Source organism: Schistocerca cancellata, chromosome 1 (genome assembly GCF_023864275.1).
Source record: "Schistocerca cancellata isolate TAMUIC-IGC-003103 chromosome 1, iqSchCanc2.1, whole genome shotgun sequence".
Classification (NCBI taxonomy): domain Eukaryota; kingdom Metazoa; phylum Arthropoda; class Insecta; order Orthoptera; family Acrididae; genus Schistocerca; species Schistocerca cancellata.
The window spans coordinates 1,154,082,129-1,154,097,309 of NC_064626.1; the positions used below are offsets into that span (position 1 = coordinate 1,154,082,129).

Genomic DNA, 15,181 nt, shown 5'->3' on the forward strand with positions numbered 1-15,181 from the left:
GCTAGTTACAGTATGTGACATAGCTCCATACAGTAATTCAAAACAGTCTTCCAAAATAGTGCATTCAATTAATGATTTAACAACTGAAAATTTTACAGAAAGCTTGCAAAAGTTACACTCATATGAGTGTACAGGGAACCTGACACTAATTCAAAATTTGACCTATTTCATGATACCTTTGTGAGTATATTTGAAAATAGTTTCCATAAGAATTCAGAGTAATATAATTTCAAAAAACTATGGCTTACTGAAGGGATAAAAATATCTTGAAAACAGAAAAGGGAAATGTATCTTATATCTAGGAGGAGCAATGGTCCGGAAACATTCAAACATACTAAAAACTATTGCATTGTTTTAAGAAATGTTATTAAAAAGTCCAGAAGTATGTGCATTATGTCTGAGATTAGCACATCTGATAATAAAATTAAAACAATTTGGAATATTGTTAAAAGGGAAACAGGGCAACTGAAAGCACAAGAAGACTGTATTTCTATCAAACTTAGTGAAAAGTTTATTAACAAGAAGTCAGAAGTAGAAAGCATTTTAATAAACATTTTTTAAGGGTTGTAGGAAAAATAGGATCCAGCTATTCATTAGAAAATGCAAGGCAGTATATGCAAGAGGCAATACCTAAGCAATCTGATAATATTGAAATTCAACCCACTTCTCCTACTGAAATTAGGAAAATAATAAATTCACTCAAAAGTAAAAGCTCACATGGAATTGATGCCATTTCCAACACAGCATTAAAAGCTTGTTCCCAAGAAATAAATAGGATTCTCACCCACTTACGTAGTAGCTCACTGAAACAGGGCATTTTTCCAGATAGACTGATATACACTATTGTTAAACCATTGCAAAAAAAAGGGGATGGGTCTGATACTAACGACTACCACCCAATCTCAGTTATGACAACTTTATCCAAAATTCTTGAAAAAGTCCTGTATTTAAGAGTGGCTTCACAATTTTCTAAAAATGAAGTACTAATAAAATGTCAGTTTGGTTTTCAGAAAGGTTTTTTTTTAAAAGAAAATGCTATACATGCTTTCACTAATCAAATATTAAATGCTCTGACTAACCAAACATCACCCATTGGGATATTTTGTGAAACCTCAAAGGCTTTTGATTGTGTGAATCACGAAATTCTTCTAGATAAGCTTAAGTATTGTGGTATGAGTGGGACAGTGCACAAATGGTTTAATTTATATTTAACTGGAAGAATGCAGAAGGTTGAAATTAACAGTACAGATAGTCAGCAAAGATCAGCAGAGTCCTCTAACTGGGGAGGTATCAAGAATGGTGTCCCACAGGGTTCAGTCTTTAGTCCCTTGTTGTTCTTAATATATATTAATGACTTGCCACTCTTGAATCATGAAGGAGCAAAACTGGTTCTTTTTGCTGAGGATGCAAGTATAGTAATAACAATCTATAAACAAGAAACAGCTGAGGAAATTGTAAATAATATCTTTCAGAAAATTATTAAGTGGTTCTCTGCAAATGGACTCTCACAAAACTTTGAGAAAGCACAGTTTATACAATTTTGTACAGTAAATGGCATAACACCATTGGAAACACAGACTATGAACAGAATTCTGCTGCTAAGGAAGAAAATTCAAAATTTCTGGGTGTGTGCTTTGATGAGAAACTGAATTGGAAGAAACACATCAATGATCTGCTGAAATGGTTATGCTCAGCTACTTATGCTGTTAGGGTTGTTGGTTTTTGGTGATAAACATGTCAGTATATTAGCCTACTATGCCTATGTTCATTCACTGCTTTCATATGGCATCATATTTTGGGGCAATTCATCATTAAGAGAAAAAGTATTCATTGCACAAAAGTGTGTAATCACAATAATAGCTGGAGCCCACCCAAGATCACCTTGCAGACATTTATTTAAGGAACTTGAGATATTCACAGTACCTTCACAATACGTATATTCACTTATGAAATTTGTTATTAATAACACATCCCAATTCAAAAATAACAAGGGATGTTCTTCACTATTCTGGATTAAATCTCACTTTGGCACAGAAAGAGGTGAATTATGCTGCCACATAAATCTTTGGTCATTTACCAAATAGCGTTAAAAGTCTGACAGCCAGCCAACATTTAAAAGCAAATTAAAAGAATTTCTGAATGATGAGTCCTCCTACTAAATAGATGAATTTTTAGATATGAAGGAGTAACAGAAAAAAGAATGTTAATTAATTATTTTGTGTAAAGAAAACTTATGTTAAAGTGACACCATATGCATCATTATGAACTGTCATATTCATGATGTATGGAACAAGTATTAATGTATACATGTATGTTTATTAACATCTAGGAAAAGGTGTACTGAAGGAGAAAGGAGCCTGATTTGAACAGGAAATAATTTCAATGCTCTGAGAGCTTTAAATATCTTGGGTCACTGGTAACTGAGAATAATGATATGAGAGAAGAAATACATGTTAGTAAGTATTTAGAGCAAAAAACCTTAGTTGGAATCTAAAGCTGTCAGTGTATTGTACAGTAGTGAGACCTGTAGTGATGTATGGTTCAGAGACTTTGACAATGATGCAAAATGATGAGGAGTTGTTGCAAGGATGGGAAAGGAAGATACTTAGGAAAATCTTTGGGCCAGTGAATGATAGGGAGTTTTGGTGAATCATAAATAATAATGAGATCTGAGAGTTGTACAACAAACTAGGTATCATGACAGAAATAAAGAGTAATAGACTATGTTGGTTGGGACATGTAGAAAGAATGGTGGAGAGCAGCACATTCAAGAATGTTTTCCAAGAAAAACCAGGTGGACACCATATGAGGAGCAGACTGAGGACCATATGGCTAGACAACATGGAGTGGGACTTGACAAGAATAGGAGTTAGAAGATGGAGAGCCAAGGCAGCCATCAGAGAAGAGTGGGCGCAGATTGTCCAGAAGGCCAAGGCCCTACATGGGCTGTAGCACCAAGGAGTGAGTTAGTAAGTAATGGACTCTTTTAACAGGTAGCCCTGCCTTTGACGAGATTGAGCCACGAGGGTAATGCTCCTCTATATCCGAATGGTGAGACTTTGGGAGGTGGTGGGTCACTGGAAAGATAAGGCACCTGAGATCTGTTTTTATACAGAGGTGGGAGGGTAATTACAATTCATAAAGGCCTCAATGAGACCCTCGATATATTTTGAGTGGAAACGATTGTTACTACCGATGCAACAGCCACGGGTGGCTGGGCTGTATGGAAGGGACTTCTTGGTATGGAATGGGTGGCAGATGTCAAAGTGGAGGTGTTGCTGGTGGCTAGTAGGTTTGATATAGACAGAGGTACTGCTGTAGCCATCTTTGAGGTGGAATTCAACATCTAGGAAGGTGGCTTATTGGGTAGAGTATGACCAGGTGAAGCAAATGGGGGAGAAGCTGTTGAGGTTCTGGAGGAATGTGGATAAGGTGTCCTCACCCTCAATCTAGATCACAAAGATGTCATCCGTGAATCTTAACTAGGTGAAGGGTTTATGATTCTGGCTGTTTAGGAAGCATTCCTTTAGATGGCCTATGAATAGGTTGGCATGGGATGGTGCCATTCAGATGCCCATAGCCGTATGCCAGATTTGTTTGTAGGTAATGCCTTCAAAGGAACAATAATTGTGGGTGAGGATATAGATGGTCATGGCGACTAGGAAGGAGGTTGTTGGTTTGGAATCCATTGGGCATTGGGAAAGGTTGTGTTCAATAGCAGTAAGGCCATGGTTGTTAGTGTAAAGAAACATGGCATCAATAGTTGGTGGAGGAAATGGTTGGTATCTTCTATATAAGAGGGTAGGTTCCGGGTGATAGATTGAAGGTGTTGGTCTATGAGAGCAGAGATTCTCTCAGTGTGGGCACAGTAACCAGCCACAATAGGGCATCCTGGGTGGCTGGGTTTATAGACTTTAGGAAGCATGCAGAAGGTAGGAGTGTGGGGAGTGGTAGGGGTGAGCAGAGAGATGCCCTCCAGGGAGAGGTTCTGGGATGGGCCTAAGGATATGAGGAGACTTGAGATCCTGCTGGATTTCTGGCATGGGGTCACTGGGGCAAGGATCGCAGGTGCACGTTATCTGATAGTTTGTGACGAAGCAAGCAGATCCCTGCTTGCTTCCTCTCTTGTTTTGCCATCTGCCTCCTTAAATTCATTTTTATTTTCATTTTTGCCTAATTACCATTAACATGCATGAGTATAAGCTGCATTTCCATAAAAGAGAAAGGTTGGTCTCCAGTCTTGAGGAATATAGCACCAGGTCTAATTTTGTGCATAGTTTTGTGTATATAATTAATTGCGTAATTTATTTTGACCATTCCTAGTTAATTCTTTAGTTTTAGGTTGAAATCAGTAATTGTTGCATGACAGATTTTGTTATTGACTTATAAACAAATATAAATTCTGTACCAATTATAAACATTTGGATGAACTACTAGAATTCTTGAAGTATTTATTTGGCTCTGTTGAAAAACATATTAGCACAGCCAGCCCTTAAATAATTCCAAAATAATTACCAGGTTTGTCAAAAGTTGTTAGCATATCTATAACTGTTAATTTCATTATTTAAACAAATAATTCAGCCTAACCTTTGTCATAGAAGACAATGTTAAAAAGAAAGAATTTTTAGATGTATTCCGTTAATTGAATGAGTTATGTTTCAATTGTAATTTCTGTAACTTAAACATCGAACAATGTTTAGTTTCAGTGCCTATTATTGTGAGGATGTATAAAGGACTGACTTTTGGTCTCAAGACGCTCAGGCCATTGCTGATTTTCAGAGGCAATTTATGTATTGGTTAAAATAACAACACTGCATCATTTTAACAGTAGAATAAGTGTAAACTAAATAGGCCATGTGTTAAAACACTTAATGACAATGTCTCACTTAATGACAATGTCTGTTCAATTTCTTTGAGAAATAGGGTTACACGTACCTGTTATTCTGCGAGAACTGTGAACTGTGTGGTTAGGTTTTTACTGCTCATAGATGTTCAACATCAAACTATGGTAGCAGTATGCTGATGTTTGCCTGCAACCTATTAATGAGGCTTATCAACATTTAACTGCAGTGAACTTGCCATATAATTGTGTAATATTGGGGTCAGTGGGGGTTGTGAACAATGAAAGTAAAGAACCATGAAATGCAATTGTGCAACTGTCGGCTACATCATTTACAGTAGTCAGTGTTGAACTTCCAACACCCATTTTTCAGCTGGTATAACAATGCAGTACATCGACACCAAGGACTGCCAATGAATAAATAAAGTAGATGGAAGTTACAAGCTGGTGGAGTCCTTCTGCCAGGTAATCATTGCGATTCAAAACAACAGTGGTGAAGCCTTTGCAGGTAGTATAATAAGATCATAATCAGTTTTTAGGTGGTAGACTGGTTGTTTCTGCAGATTTAAGGTTAGTTTGTGTGTTTAGGGATTTGGGGGATTATGGTGAGGCAAGGTTCAAGGTTAAGAAATTCTGGAAAGTTAACAGGGCATGACTTGGGGCAATGGGGGTGGATCATGGTTGGATGGAGGAGTGAACTGAGTCAGGCAGGGTTCAACATTGGTCTGTAGATGAGTCTGTTCGGTAGGGTTGGTGTCGAAAAAGTGTTTCCACTCTAGGGACTGGGAGAAGGAGTGGTCTTTAACAAGCATGATTGAATTTGAGAGTGGGACAAAAGGTGAGGCTTTGGGAAAGGACTGATATTTCTGGGAGGCTAAAGGCTTTTGGAAGAAAGGTTCATTACTGTGTTTCAGATCTGTTTAGGTTCTGGATTCTGTGTGGTGTTGGGAGGGAGTTTTGGATGCTGGGGTATGATGGGCAAACATCTATTAGGCGCACTACGAATGTAGTGTTGTGGACATGTTGGGAATGTGGATCTCACGGGGAGCGTGCAAGGGATAAGTCCCTGCAGACGCACTATCCTCTGTGCCCGCGGTGGCTCAGATGGATAGAGTGTCTGCCATGTAAGCAGGAGATCCCGGGTTCGAGTCCCGGTTGGGGCACACATTTTCAACATGTCCCCAATGAAGTGTATCAACGCCTGCTTGCAGCTAGGGTGTCTATTTAATTATCATTTCATTTAAATGAAGTGGTCTGTGAGACAGGGTTTGTCAGCTACGAGGGGATGTGGGGGAGGTTTGGAGGTAGTTGTAAAGGTGGTGGCCTGTGGTACTGCAAGGCAGGTGTAGGAAGCGACCAGGGTAAAGAATTTTTGAGGTGGCATTGTTCATGTTGCTGTAGTTCCTGAAGGTCAAGAAATTCAGTGTGTGTTATGGATTCGAGGAATTTGAGATTGCATAGCAGGAGAATTTTATGGATGGAGAGAAGATATTGCAAGGAGGTTTGGGCTTGATGGATATGGTTTTGCAGACTAAGTTGGTGAGGGTCAAGGATTTGCAGAATCTGAACAGATGGGGGTCATTCTGGAAGGAAGCGTGGCAGCCAGAGGTAGGTAATTTCATTATGACAAGGCCATTTTGGGGGGGATACAATGAGCCAAGCAACAACGCAGGAACAGTATGTGGGTCTGCGTTATGGCTAGGGATAGGAATCTTTTCTCTATTGATGTAGATGGAAAGAGCAAGGATCCATGGTGGTGGGGGAAAAGAGAGAGAGAGAGAGAGAAACGTGAAGAAATATGTAAAATAATGTAGGATTACTTCCAAAAAAAATTTGCAATAATACACCCAAATAAATGGGGAAAAAATCACAAAATGGATGAAATAGGAGACAACAAGATGAAATCTGGTGAGTACGATGATAGTGAAAGGCAAAAACCCGCTAAAATTGGTGTGAAGTCACAATAGGATTAAAGAAAAGATATAAATAAAAAAATATTTTAATGTGGGTTGCAGGTCTGAGGGTGGATAAGTGTGAAGAAGAGGGGAAGCATATGAGACCTCTACCCTGCTATCCCTCCCCCTCCCCAACCCAGCCTCCTCCTTAGCTCCACCCAATTCACCCAGTTGCCTCTCCAATCATGCACTGCTGTTGCTGCTCATAGTCTGGCTTTAGGTGCCAGAGAGTGTGGTTGTGTGTGTGTGTGTGTGTGTGTGTGTGTGTGTGTGTGTGTGTGTGTGTGTGTGTGTGTGATCTATTTTTGACAAAGACTGTTGGCCGAAAGCTTATTTTGTGACAGTCTTTTTGGTGTGCCTCTCTGTGACTCAGTATCTGCACTGTATGGTGAGTGGCAACTATCCTTTTCATAATATTGTTACATAACTAGAAGAATGTGTTTATATTTATTTGTGGAAGCTTTATCTCTGTCTTGAAGACTAACTATAGTTACAAAGTTCTGTGGTCATCTCTGATGTGTGTGTATATACTACACATTTTATTTTTAAAGTAAATCTTGATCTGTTCTCACAGTTTAGATGCACACATTAATTTGAGTGGTGATACAATCAAAATATCTGCGTCACTGTACTAGAAAAGTCATAGGGGATATTTCGATGAAAATGTTGTGTACATGACATTCTTAAATTGCCATAACTTCTTTATTATTTATGCAAAATATTTTTTCTTTGTGCAGATGTTAGAAGATTTGATTTCGTTGGGAACTAATCTTGAAGAATGTTGGTGGGATCCTGAACACAAGACAACCTTGTTACATATTGCAGCAAAGAACAGTTTCAAAATGGTGAAGCACATCTTAGGCATGCAACAGAATCCAGATGAATGGAATAATGATGGTCAGACAGCCCTCCACTGTGCAGCTCTTTCTGGCCGTGCACTGACTGTGAAATACCTCTTGGATGAGGGCCACATTCCAATTGATCAGAGGGACAGAAATGGCAAAACTTCCCTCATGTTGGTAAGTTCCATGAGAGACTGGGATTCCTGGACTCCTAGGATGATGGAATTCTTGATACATGAAGGTGCTGATGTAAAATTACGTGACAATGAGAACAGAACAGCCCTCGAACTAGCTCTTCAGTCTAGGGTATACTGTGCTGCAGAAATTTTGGATCTGGAAGAGTGGGTTCAGATGTGAAGTGCACCTGTGTGTTAACTATGGAGGGGATGGACAACTTTGTGATATTTTGCAGTGCAATGAAAACTGTCTTGTTATTCTGAAACATTTTTAATTCATTGTTTTGTAATAATAATTCACTTGTGGTACAGACAGAGAATGTTATTGTGTTCAATACAATATAGATGATACAGTCAATGATTACTATTAATTACATATACCATCCAGTTTGTGTAAGGTGAAGATGAATTTCTTTGAGGAGAAGAAAATTTTTATTGTAGTTTTCCTGATATTAAATATTTATACACCTTTTTCACACAGTGTTATACCCAACTTGTTGATCCCCCATATCTCAATTTTCACATTATGCTAAATGAGAAAATTTTTCTCAGTAAAAACTCCCTTCTCTTAAATGTCAATACTATTAAAGCATTTCAAACCTGCAACAAACTCATGATGAACTGTGGTGACTCCCATAAATTACACAGTTCATTTCCCAAGCTGCATAATTCTCAGTCAGTGAAAGTGCATCTCTAGTGCGCACACTGCTATTGTAACACTGATTAACCCTAGGAGGGAAGGAAAATTTACAAAATAATTGGTTTTTAAACTTATCTTTCCTTTTTTGGTATCATTGTCCATTAGGTCATAGTTTTTTTCTGTGTATTTGAATAAAGCAGATACTTGTTCATTTCTCATTCTCATTCAGCTTGAATCATTCACAGAATTTTAAAAACCTCACCGTTGAAATGTTGACATCATACAATAATGAAAGACAAAGAAGGACCCACATGACATGTGAATAAATGGTAATCAAAATAACTGAGGCTCAGTTGGTATGCTTTTTCTGTATTTTTAATTTCTCTTCTTACACCAGAACATCTCTGACAAAAGTCTTTCATATTAGAATTATTTTGTAAATAAAACATAAAATTTTATGTTGCTGAGTTGTTCAGTAGCCAAATTCACAGCTTTCTGAACTGCCCATATGTTCTCCCCTTTGAGGAATACAGTTGTGTGATCTGCAGTTATTATGGTTTTGTGTGCATCTATATTCCGACTCAAGTCATAAATATGTCTGGGAAATGGAGGTACCAATGCTCAGCCCTGTGGCACACATTGTTTAACAGTTTTACTGCTAGATAGGATTTCAGTTAATGATTGAGTTGTTTGTTAGTGTGCTTTGTGCTGACTGTCTGTATGAAATTGCTAGAAACAATGCATTCCATTTGTTTGCAAGTCATCTGGTACCGGTACCATATGATTAGTTTTTTCCAGCAATATTTTAGGATCCGCTGTGTCAAGACCCTTTGGAATATTAGGAATATGCCTGTAGTGTGTTGTTTCGTACCTAACAGATCTAGTATCATATTAATGCAGTCACATACCGCTCGTTCTGCACATTTATTGTTTTCATTTCATATCCCTACAAATTGCCACACTTGGGTATTTGTTGGAGTTGACTGATTCAAATTTTGAATCATAGATATTGCAGTCATAGATTACTATGTTTTTCCATTGAGTGAAGTGCATAATTTTACATTTCTGAACATTTAAAGGAAGTTGCCAATTTTGCAGCACTTTGAAATCTTATCATTCTCTGACTGAAGATTTATGCAGTTTTCATTAGACAATACTGTATCATACTCTAGTGAACTGGCAATGCTTCACAACTACTAAATTTCTATGGGAACTTGACACACGCCCTAATGTTGGGTATCTCTCGGAACTGTGCCAGGATGAAAATTTTGTCTCGTCTTTGCAACTTCACCCACTTTGAAGGAGTGGAACTTGAGATTATAATAAGATATTAACAGAATTGTAATGTAATGAACAAGATACTTATTTTCATTTTTGGTTGTTATTATTTTTAGACATCTGCTTGTGTCTGTGTATGTGCGGATGGATATGTGTTTGTGTGCGAGTGTATACCTGTCCATTTTTCCCCCTAAGGTAAGTCTTTCCGCTCCCGGGATTGGAATGACTCCTTACCCTCTCCCTTAAAACCCACATCCTTTCGCCTTTCCCTCTCCTTCCCTCTTTCCTCATGAAGCAACTGTTTGTTGACCTGCCAGCACTTTCGTTTGGTAAGTCACATCATCTCTGTTTTTAGATATATTTTTCCCACGTGGAATGTTTCCCTCTATATATATAATAGAGGGAAACATTCCATGTGGGAAAAATATATCTAAAAACACAGATGATGTAACTTACCGAACGAAAGTGCTGGCAGGTCGATAGACACACAAACAAACACAAACATACACACGAAATGTGTATATGTATATATATATCTAAAAACAAAGATGATGTGACTTACCAAACGAAAGTGCTGGCATGTCGATAGACACACAAACAGACACAAACATACACACAAAATTCAAGCTTTCGCAACCCATGGTTGCTTCATCAGGAAAGAGGGAAGGAGATGGACAGACGAAAGGATGTGGGTTTTAAGGGAGAGGGTAAGTTTTGTTATTGTCACTGGTGCATTTCGAAATCTTTTCTGTCATCTTACTTTCTCTTTCTGTTTTTGCAAGTAGTTTCACTTTGTATTCACCTTCTCCTTTTTACCGTAATCTACAATACAATTTTTCCCGCCTATATATACTCAATAATACGTAACCCACTTCCAAACCATAACCAAAAAAAAAATTTTTTTTCTCCGCTTTCAAAACTACCGCTGCTATAAAATAGACCGTTTCCAGTTCACAAACAGTTCCTTTCACCTATTAAACAACCATTTCGGCTGGTTCTAATAACTTTCACTTTATTTCCATTTCCGTTTTTCCCACATCACTGATCATTTTTAGCCGCTTCCCACAGGTTTTAACGTCATTATTTCTTCGTCAGACAATTGTTAGCCTCATTTTCATAATCTGACACCACAAAACCACTCCTTTAATACATTTAAACACAGTTTTTTCGAAATTTTCCCAAATTTCTCCACCCTTTAACTTGTTTAGGCGGCAACACAACCACCTAACCTTTCCGCACATCGTTGTTTACCAACCCAAGTTCACCACAGGATCAACATAGCTCATCTTTAACCAACAATTTTTCGACTTTTTTCACACCAGATCTCCATTTGCTTTCTAGTTCACCTTTATCGCTCCCCATATATTTTTATTTTCATATTCATTTCAGCCTCATGTTACACTTTCCACCTTCTAATACCATGTCACCCTCACAACATCCCCACAACAACCCCATTAAGTTTTATTTACATTCCCTCTGCAAACATGCCTTCACCCTAGCCAGATTACACTCCCATATTTTATTTACTCAGGCTTGTCTGACATTTGGCATTACCCCCAAAGGCCTCACACTTAAAGTTCCCATCTCTGGCTGTAACCCTTCTTTCCATCAGTCCCTATAACAGTTCCAAACTGAACAATCCATTGTCCTCACCCACCTAATCCTTCACCTACACATCAACTCAGCTAATGAACACACCCGTCAACTCCTATCCTTAATAAAAGTCCTCAATCTTTCCTCTCCCACATCCACACCGGCCGTTCAGAGCATCCTCCTACAGGCCAACCGCAAATTAGAACAGCATGCCACCCTGCACCTCAAAAAACTATCCAATCTCCTGGTTTACCACCTCTGGAGAGGCAACTCACTCACCCTTCACAACCTTTCCAGCAAACCTCAAACTCCTCTCATTGCACACAGACCCAGTCTCTCCCATCTACTCAATCTCCCACTTCCAGCTCCATTCCCCCCAAAACCTCAAAATTCTAATCAATACAATCTAGAACCACAACACCCTAATTCAGTAGTTAACCTCTCCTCCAAACCTCTCTCCCAATCCGAAACCTCTGTCCTATTCAAAGGCCTCACCTTCAGCCTTACTCCCAGATTCAACCAAACAGCCCTCGTCAAAGATTTACTGCCCTACACTCATACTCTCTGCTGGAAATATCACTTTGCCACAAAGAAAAATGATCCTAATCCTACTCCTAATTGAACCCTGCCTGGAACAGTTCCGTCCTCCGTCACAGCGGGACCCACCTCCTCTTCCTCAAAATCACCCTCTCCAAACCTTCCACGAATTACTCACTTCCAGCCTTGCTTCTCAATCCTTCTTAAAAAACCTTAATCCTACTCCCAACATCACCACTGCTGAAGCCCAGGCTATCCGTGATCTGAAGGCTGACCGATCCATCGTCATTCTTCCAGCGGACAAGGGTTCCACGACCGTGGTACTTGATCGTCGGGAGTATGTGGCTGAGGGCTGTGTCAGCTTTCAGACAACACTACATACAAAGTTTGCCAAGGTAATCCCATTACTGATGTCCAGGCGGATCTTCAAGGAATCCTCAGAACCTTAGGCCCCCTACAAAACCTTTCACCTGACTCCATCAACCTCCTGACCCCACTGACACCCTACACCCCTACCTTCTACCTTCTTCCTAAAATTCACAAACCCAATCATCCTGGCCGCCCCATTGTAGCTGGTTACCAAGCCCCCACAGAACGTATCTCTGCCTACGTAGATCAACACCTTCAACCCATTACATGCAGTCTCCCATCCTTCATCAAAGACACCAACCACTTTCTCGAACGCCTGGAATCCTTACCCAATCTGTAACCCCCGGAAACCATCCTTGTAACCATTGATGCCACTTCCTTATACACAAATATTCGGCATGTCCAGGGCCTCGCTGCGATGGAGCACTTCCTTTCATGCCGACCACCTGCCACCCTACCTAAAACCTCTTTCCTCATTACCTTAGCCAGCTTCATCCTGACTCACAACTTCTTCACTTTCGAAGGCCAGACATACCAACAATCAAAGGGAACAGCCATGGGTACCAGGATGGCCCCCTCTACGCCAACCTATTTATGGGTCACTTAGAGGAAGCCTTCTTGGTTACCCAGGCCTGCCAACCCAAAGTTTGGTACAGATTTATTGATGACATCTTCATGATCTGGACTCACAGTGAAGAAGAACTCCAGAATTTCATCTCCAACCTCAACTCCTTTGGTTCCATCAGATTCACCTGGTCCTACTCTAAATCCCATGCCACTTTCCTTGACGTTGACTTTCATCTGTCCAATGGCCAGCTTCACACGTCCGTCCACATCAAACCCACCAACAAGCAACAGTACCTCCATTATGACAGCTGCCACCCATTCCACATCAAACGGTCCCTTCCCTACAGCCTAGGTCTTCGTGGCAAATGAATCTGCTCCAGTCCGGAAAACCTGAACCATTACACTAACAACCTGGAAACAGCTTTCACATCCCGCAACTACCCTCCCGACCTGGTACAGAAGCAAATAACCAGAACCATTTCCTCATCCCTTCAAACCCAGAACCTCCCACAGAAGAACCCCAAAAGTGCTCCACTTGTGAGAGGATACTTTCCGGGACTGGATCAGACTCTGAATGTGGCTCTCCAGCAGTGATACGACTTCCTCAAATCCTGCCCTGAAATGAGATCCATCCTTCATGAAATCCTCCCCACTCCACCAAGAGTGTCTTTCCGCCGTCCACCTACCCTTCGTAACCTCTTAGTTCGTCCCTATGAAATCCCCAAACCACCTTCCCTACCCTCTGGCTCCTACCCTTGTAACCACCCCTAGTGTAAAACCTGTCCTATGCACCCTCCCACCACCACCTACTCCAGTCCTGTAACCCGGAAGGTGTACACGATCAAAGACAGAGCCACGTGTGAAAGCACCCACGTGATTTACCAACTGACCTGCCTACACTGTGAAGCTTTCTATGTGGGAATGACCAGCAACAAACTGTCCATTCGCATGAATGGACACAGGCAGTTTGTTGGTAATGCGAATCACCCTGTGGCTAAACACACCTTGGTGCACAGCCAGCACATCTTGGCACAGTGTTACACCGTCCGGGTTATCTGGATACTTCCCACTAACACCAATCTGTCAGAACTCCGGTGATAGGGACTTGTCCTTCAGTATATCATCTCTTCTCGTTAACCCACCAGGCCTCAACCTCCGCTAATTTCAAGTTGCCGCCACTCATACCTCACCTGTCAGTCAACAACATCTTTGCCCCTGTACTTCCGCCTCGACTGACATCTCTGCCCAAACTCTTGGCCTTTACAAATGTCTGCTTGTGTCTGTGTGTGTGTAGATGGAAGTGTGTGTGTGTGTGTGTGTGTGTGTGTGTGTGTGTGTGTGTGTGTATGTGTGAGTGTGTGCCTGTCCTTTTTTCCCCCTAAGGTGGGTCTTTCCGCTCCAGGGATTGAGGTGACTCCTTGCCCTCTCCCTTGAAGTGTCTGCTTGTGTCTGTATATGTGTGGATGGATATGTGTGTGTGTGTGTGCGAGTGTATACCCGTCCTTTTTCCCCCTAAGGTAAGTCTTTCCGCTCCCGGGACTGGAATGACTCCTTACCCTCTCCCTTAAAACCCACATCCTTTCGTCTTTCCCTCTCCTTCCCTCTTTCCTGATGAGGCAACATTCTGGCATTCTGCTCCTCCTTGAATATCTTCTACAACGGTACGGGATGGCTGTGTGCTCCGTGCGGCTGCCTCGAGTCGACTGAGCATGCTGCTGCCTCAGAACAGGATGTGCACTTCCTGCTCCCACTCGCGCGCCCATTCAGAAAGCGAGCGTGAGTCAGCATGTCGCAACCGGAAGCACTTGATTATAGGCCGCTCGGGGCCTAGTAATACTAGGGCCCCGAGCTCCAGGCTGCACAGTACTCGCACACACACATAAAAAACAGACATATACATATGATATGTCTGCTTGTGTCTGTATATGTGTGGATGGATATGTGTGTGTGTGCGAGTGTATACCCGTCCTTTTTTCCCCATAAGGTAAGTCTTTCCGCTCCCGGGACTGGAATGACTCCTTTCCCTCTCCCTTAAAACCCACATCCTTTCGTCTTTCCCTCTCCTTCCCTCTTTCCTGATGAGGCAACAGTTTGTTGCGAAAGCTTGAATTTTGTGTGTATGTTTGTGTTCGTTTGTGTGTCTGTCGACCTGCCAGCACTTTCATTTGGTAAGTCACATCATCTTTGTTTTTAGGTATATTTTTCCTTCATGGAATGTTTCCTTCTATTATATATATATATATATATATATATATATATATATATATATATATATATATATATATATATATATATACACCTAAAAACAAAGATGATGTGACTTACCAAATGAAAGTGCTGGCAGGCCGACAGACACACAAACGAACACAAACATACACACAAAA

General features: G+C 40.6%; 1 protein-coding gene and 1 non-coding gene across 2 annotated transcripts in view; both read left to right on the top strand.

Annotated features, from left to right (window-relative positions):
- Positions 1 to 8,271, top strand: part of LOC126093250 (serine/threonine-protein phosphatase 6 regulatory ankyrin repeat subunit C-like) — a 289,268-nt gene extending 280,997 nt beyond the window's left edge. Inside the window, exon 16 of the mRNA XM_049908709.1 lies at positions 7,533 to 8,271. Coding sequence (XP_049764666.1) covers positions 7,533 to 7,994 — 462 coding nt within the window. The 3' untranslated portion in view covers positions 7,995 to 8,271. The remainder of the gene's footprint in view (positions 1 to 7,532) is intronic.
- Trnat-ugu (transfer RNA threonine (anticodon UGU)) lies at positions 5,929 to 6,003 on the top strand. The gene has a single exon. It is a non-coding gene; the product is annotated as a tRNA-Thr (tRNA).
- Positions 8,272 to 15,181: the final 6,910 nt, after the last annotated feature.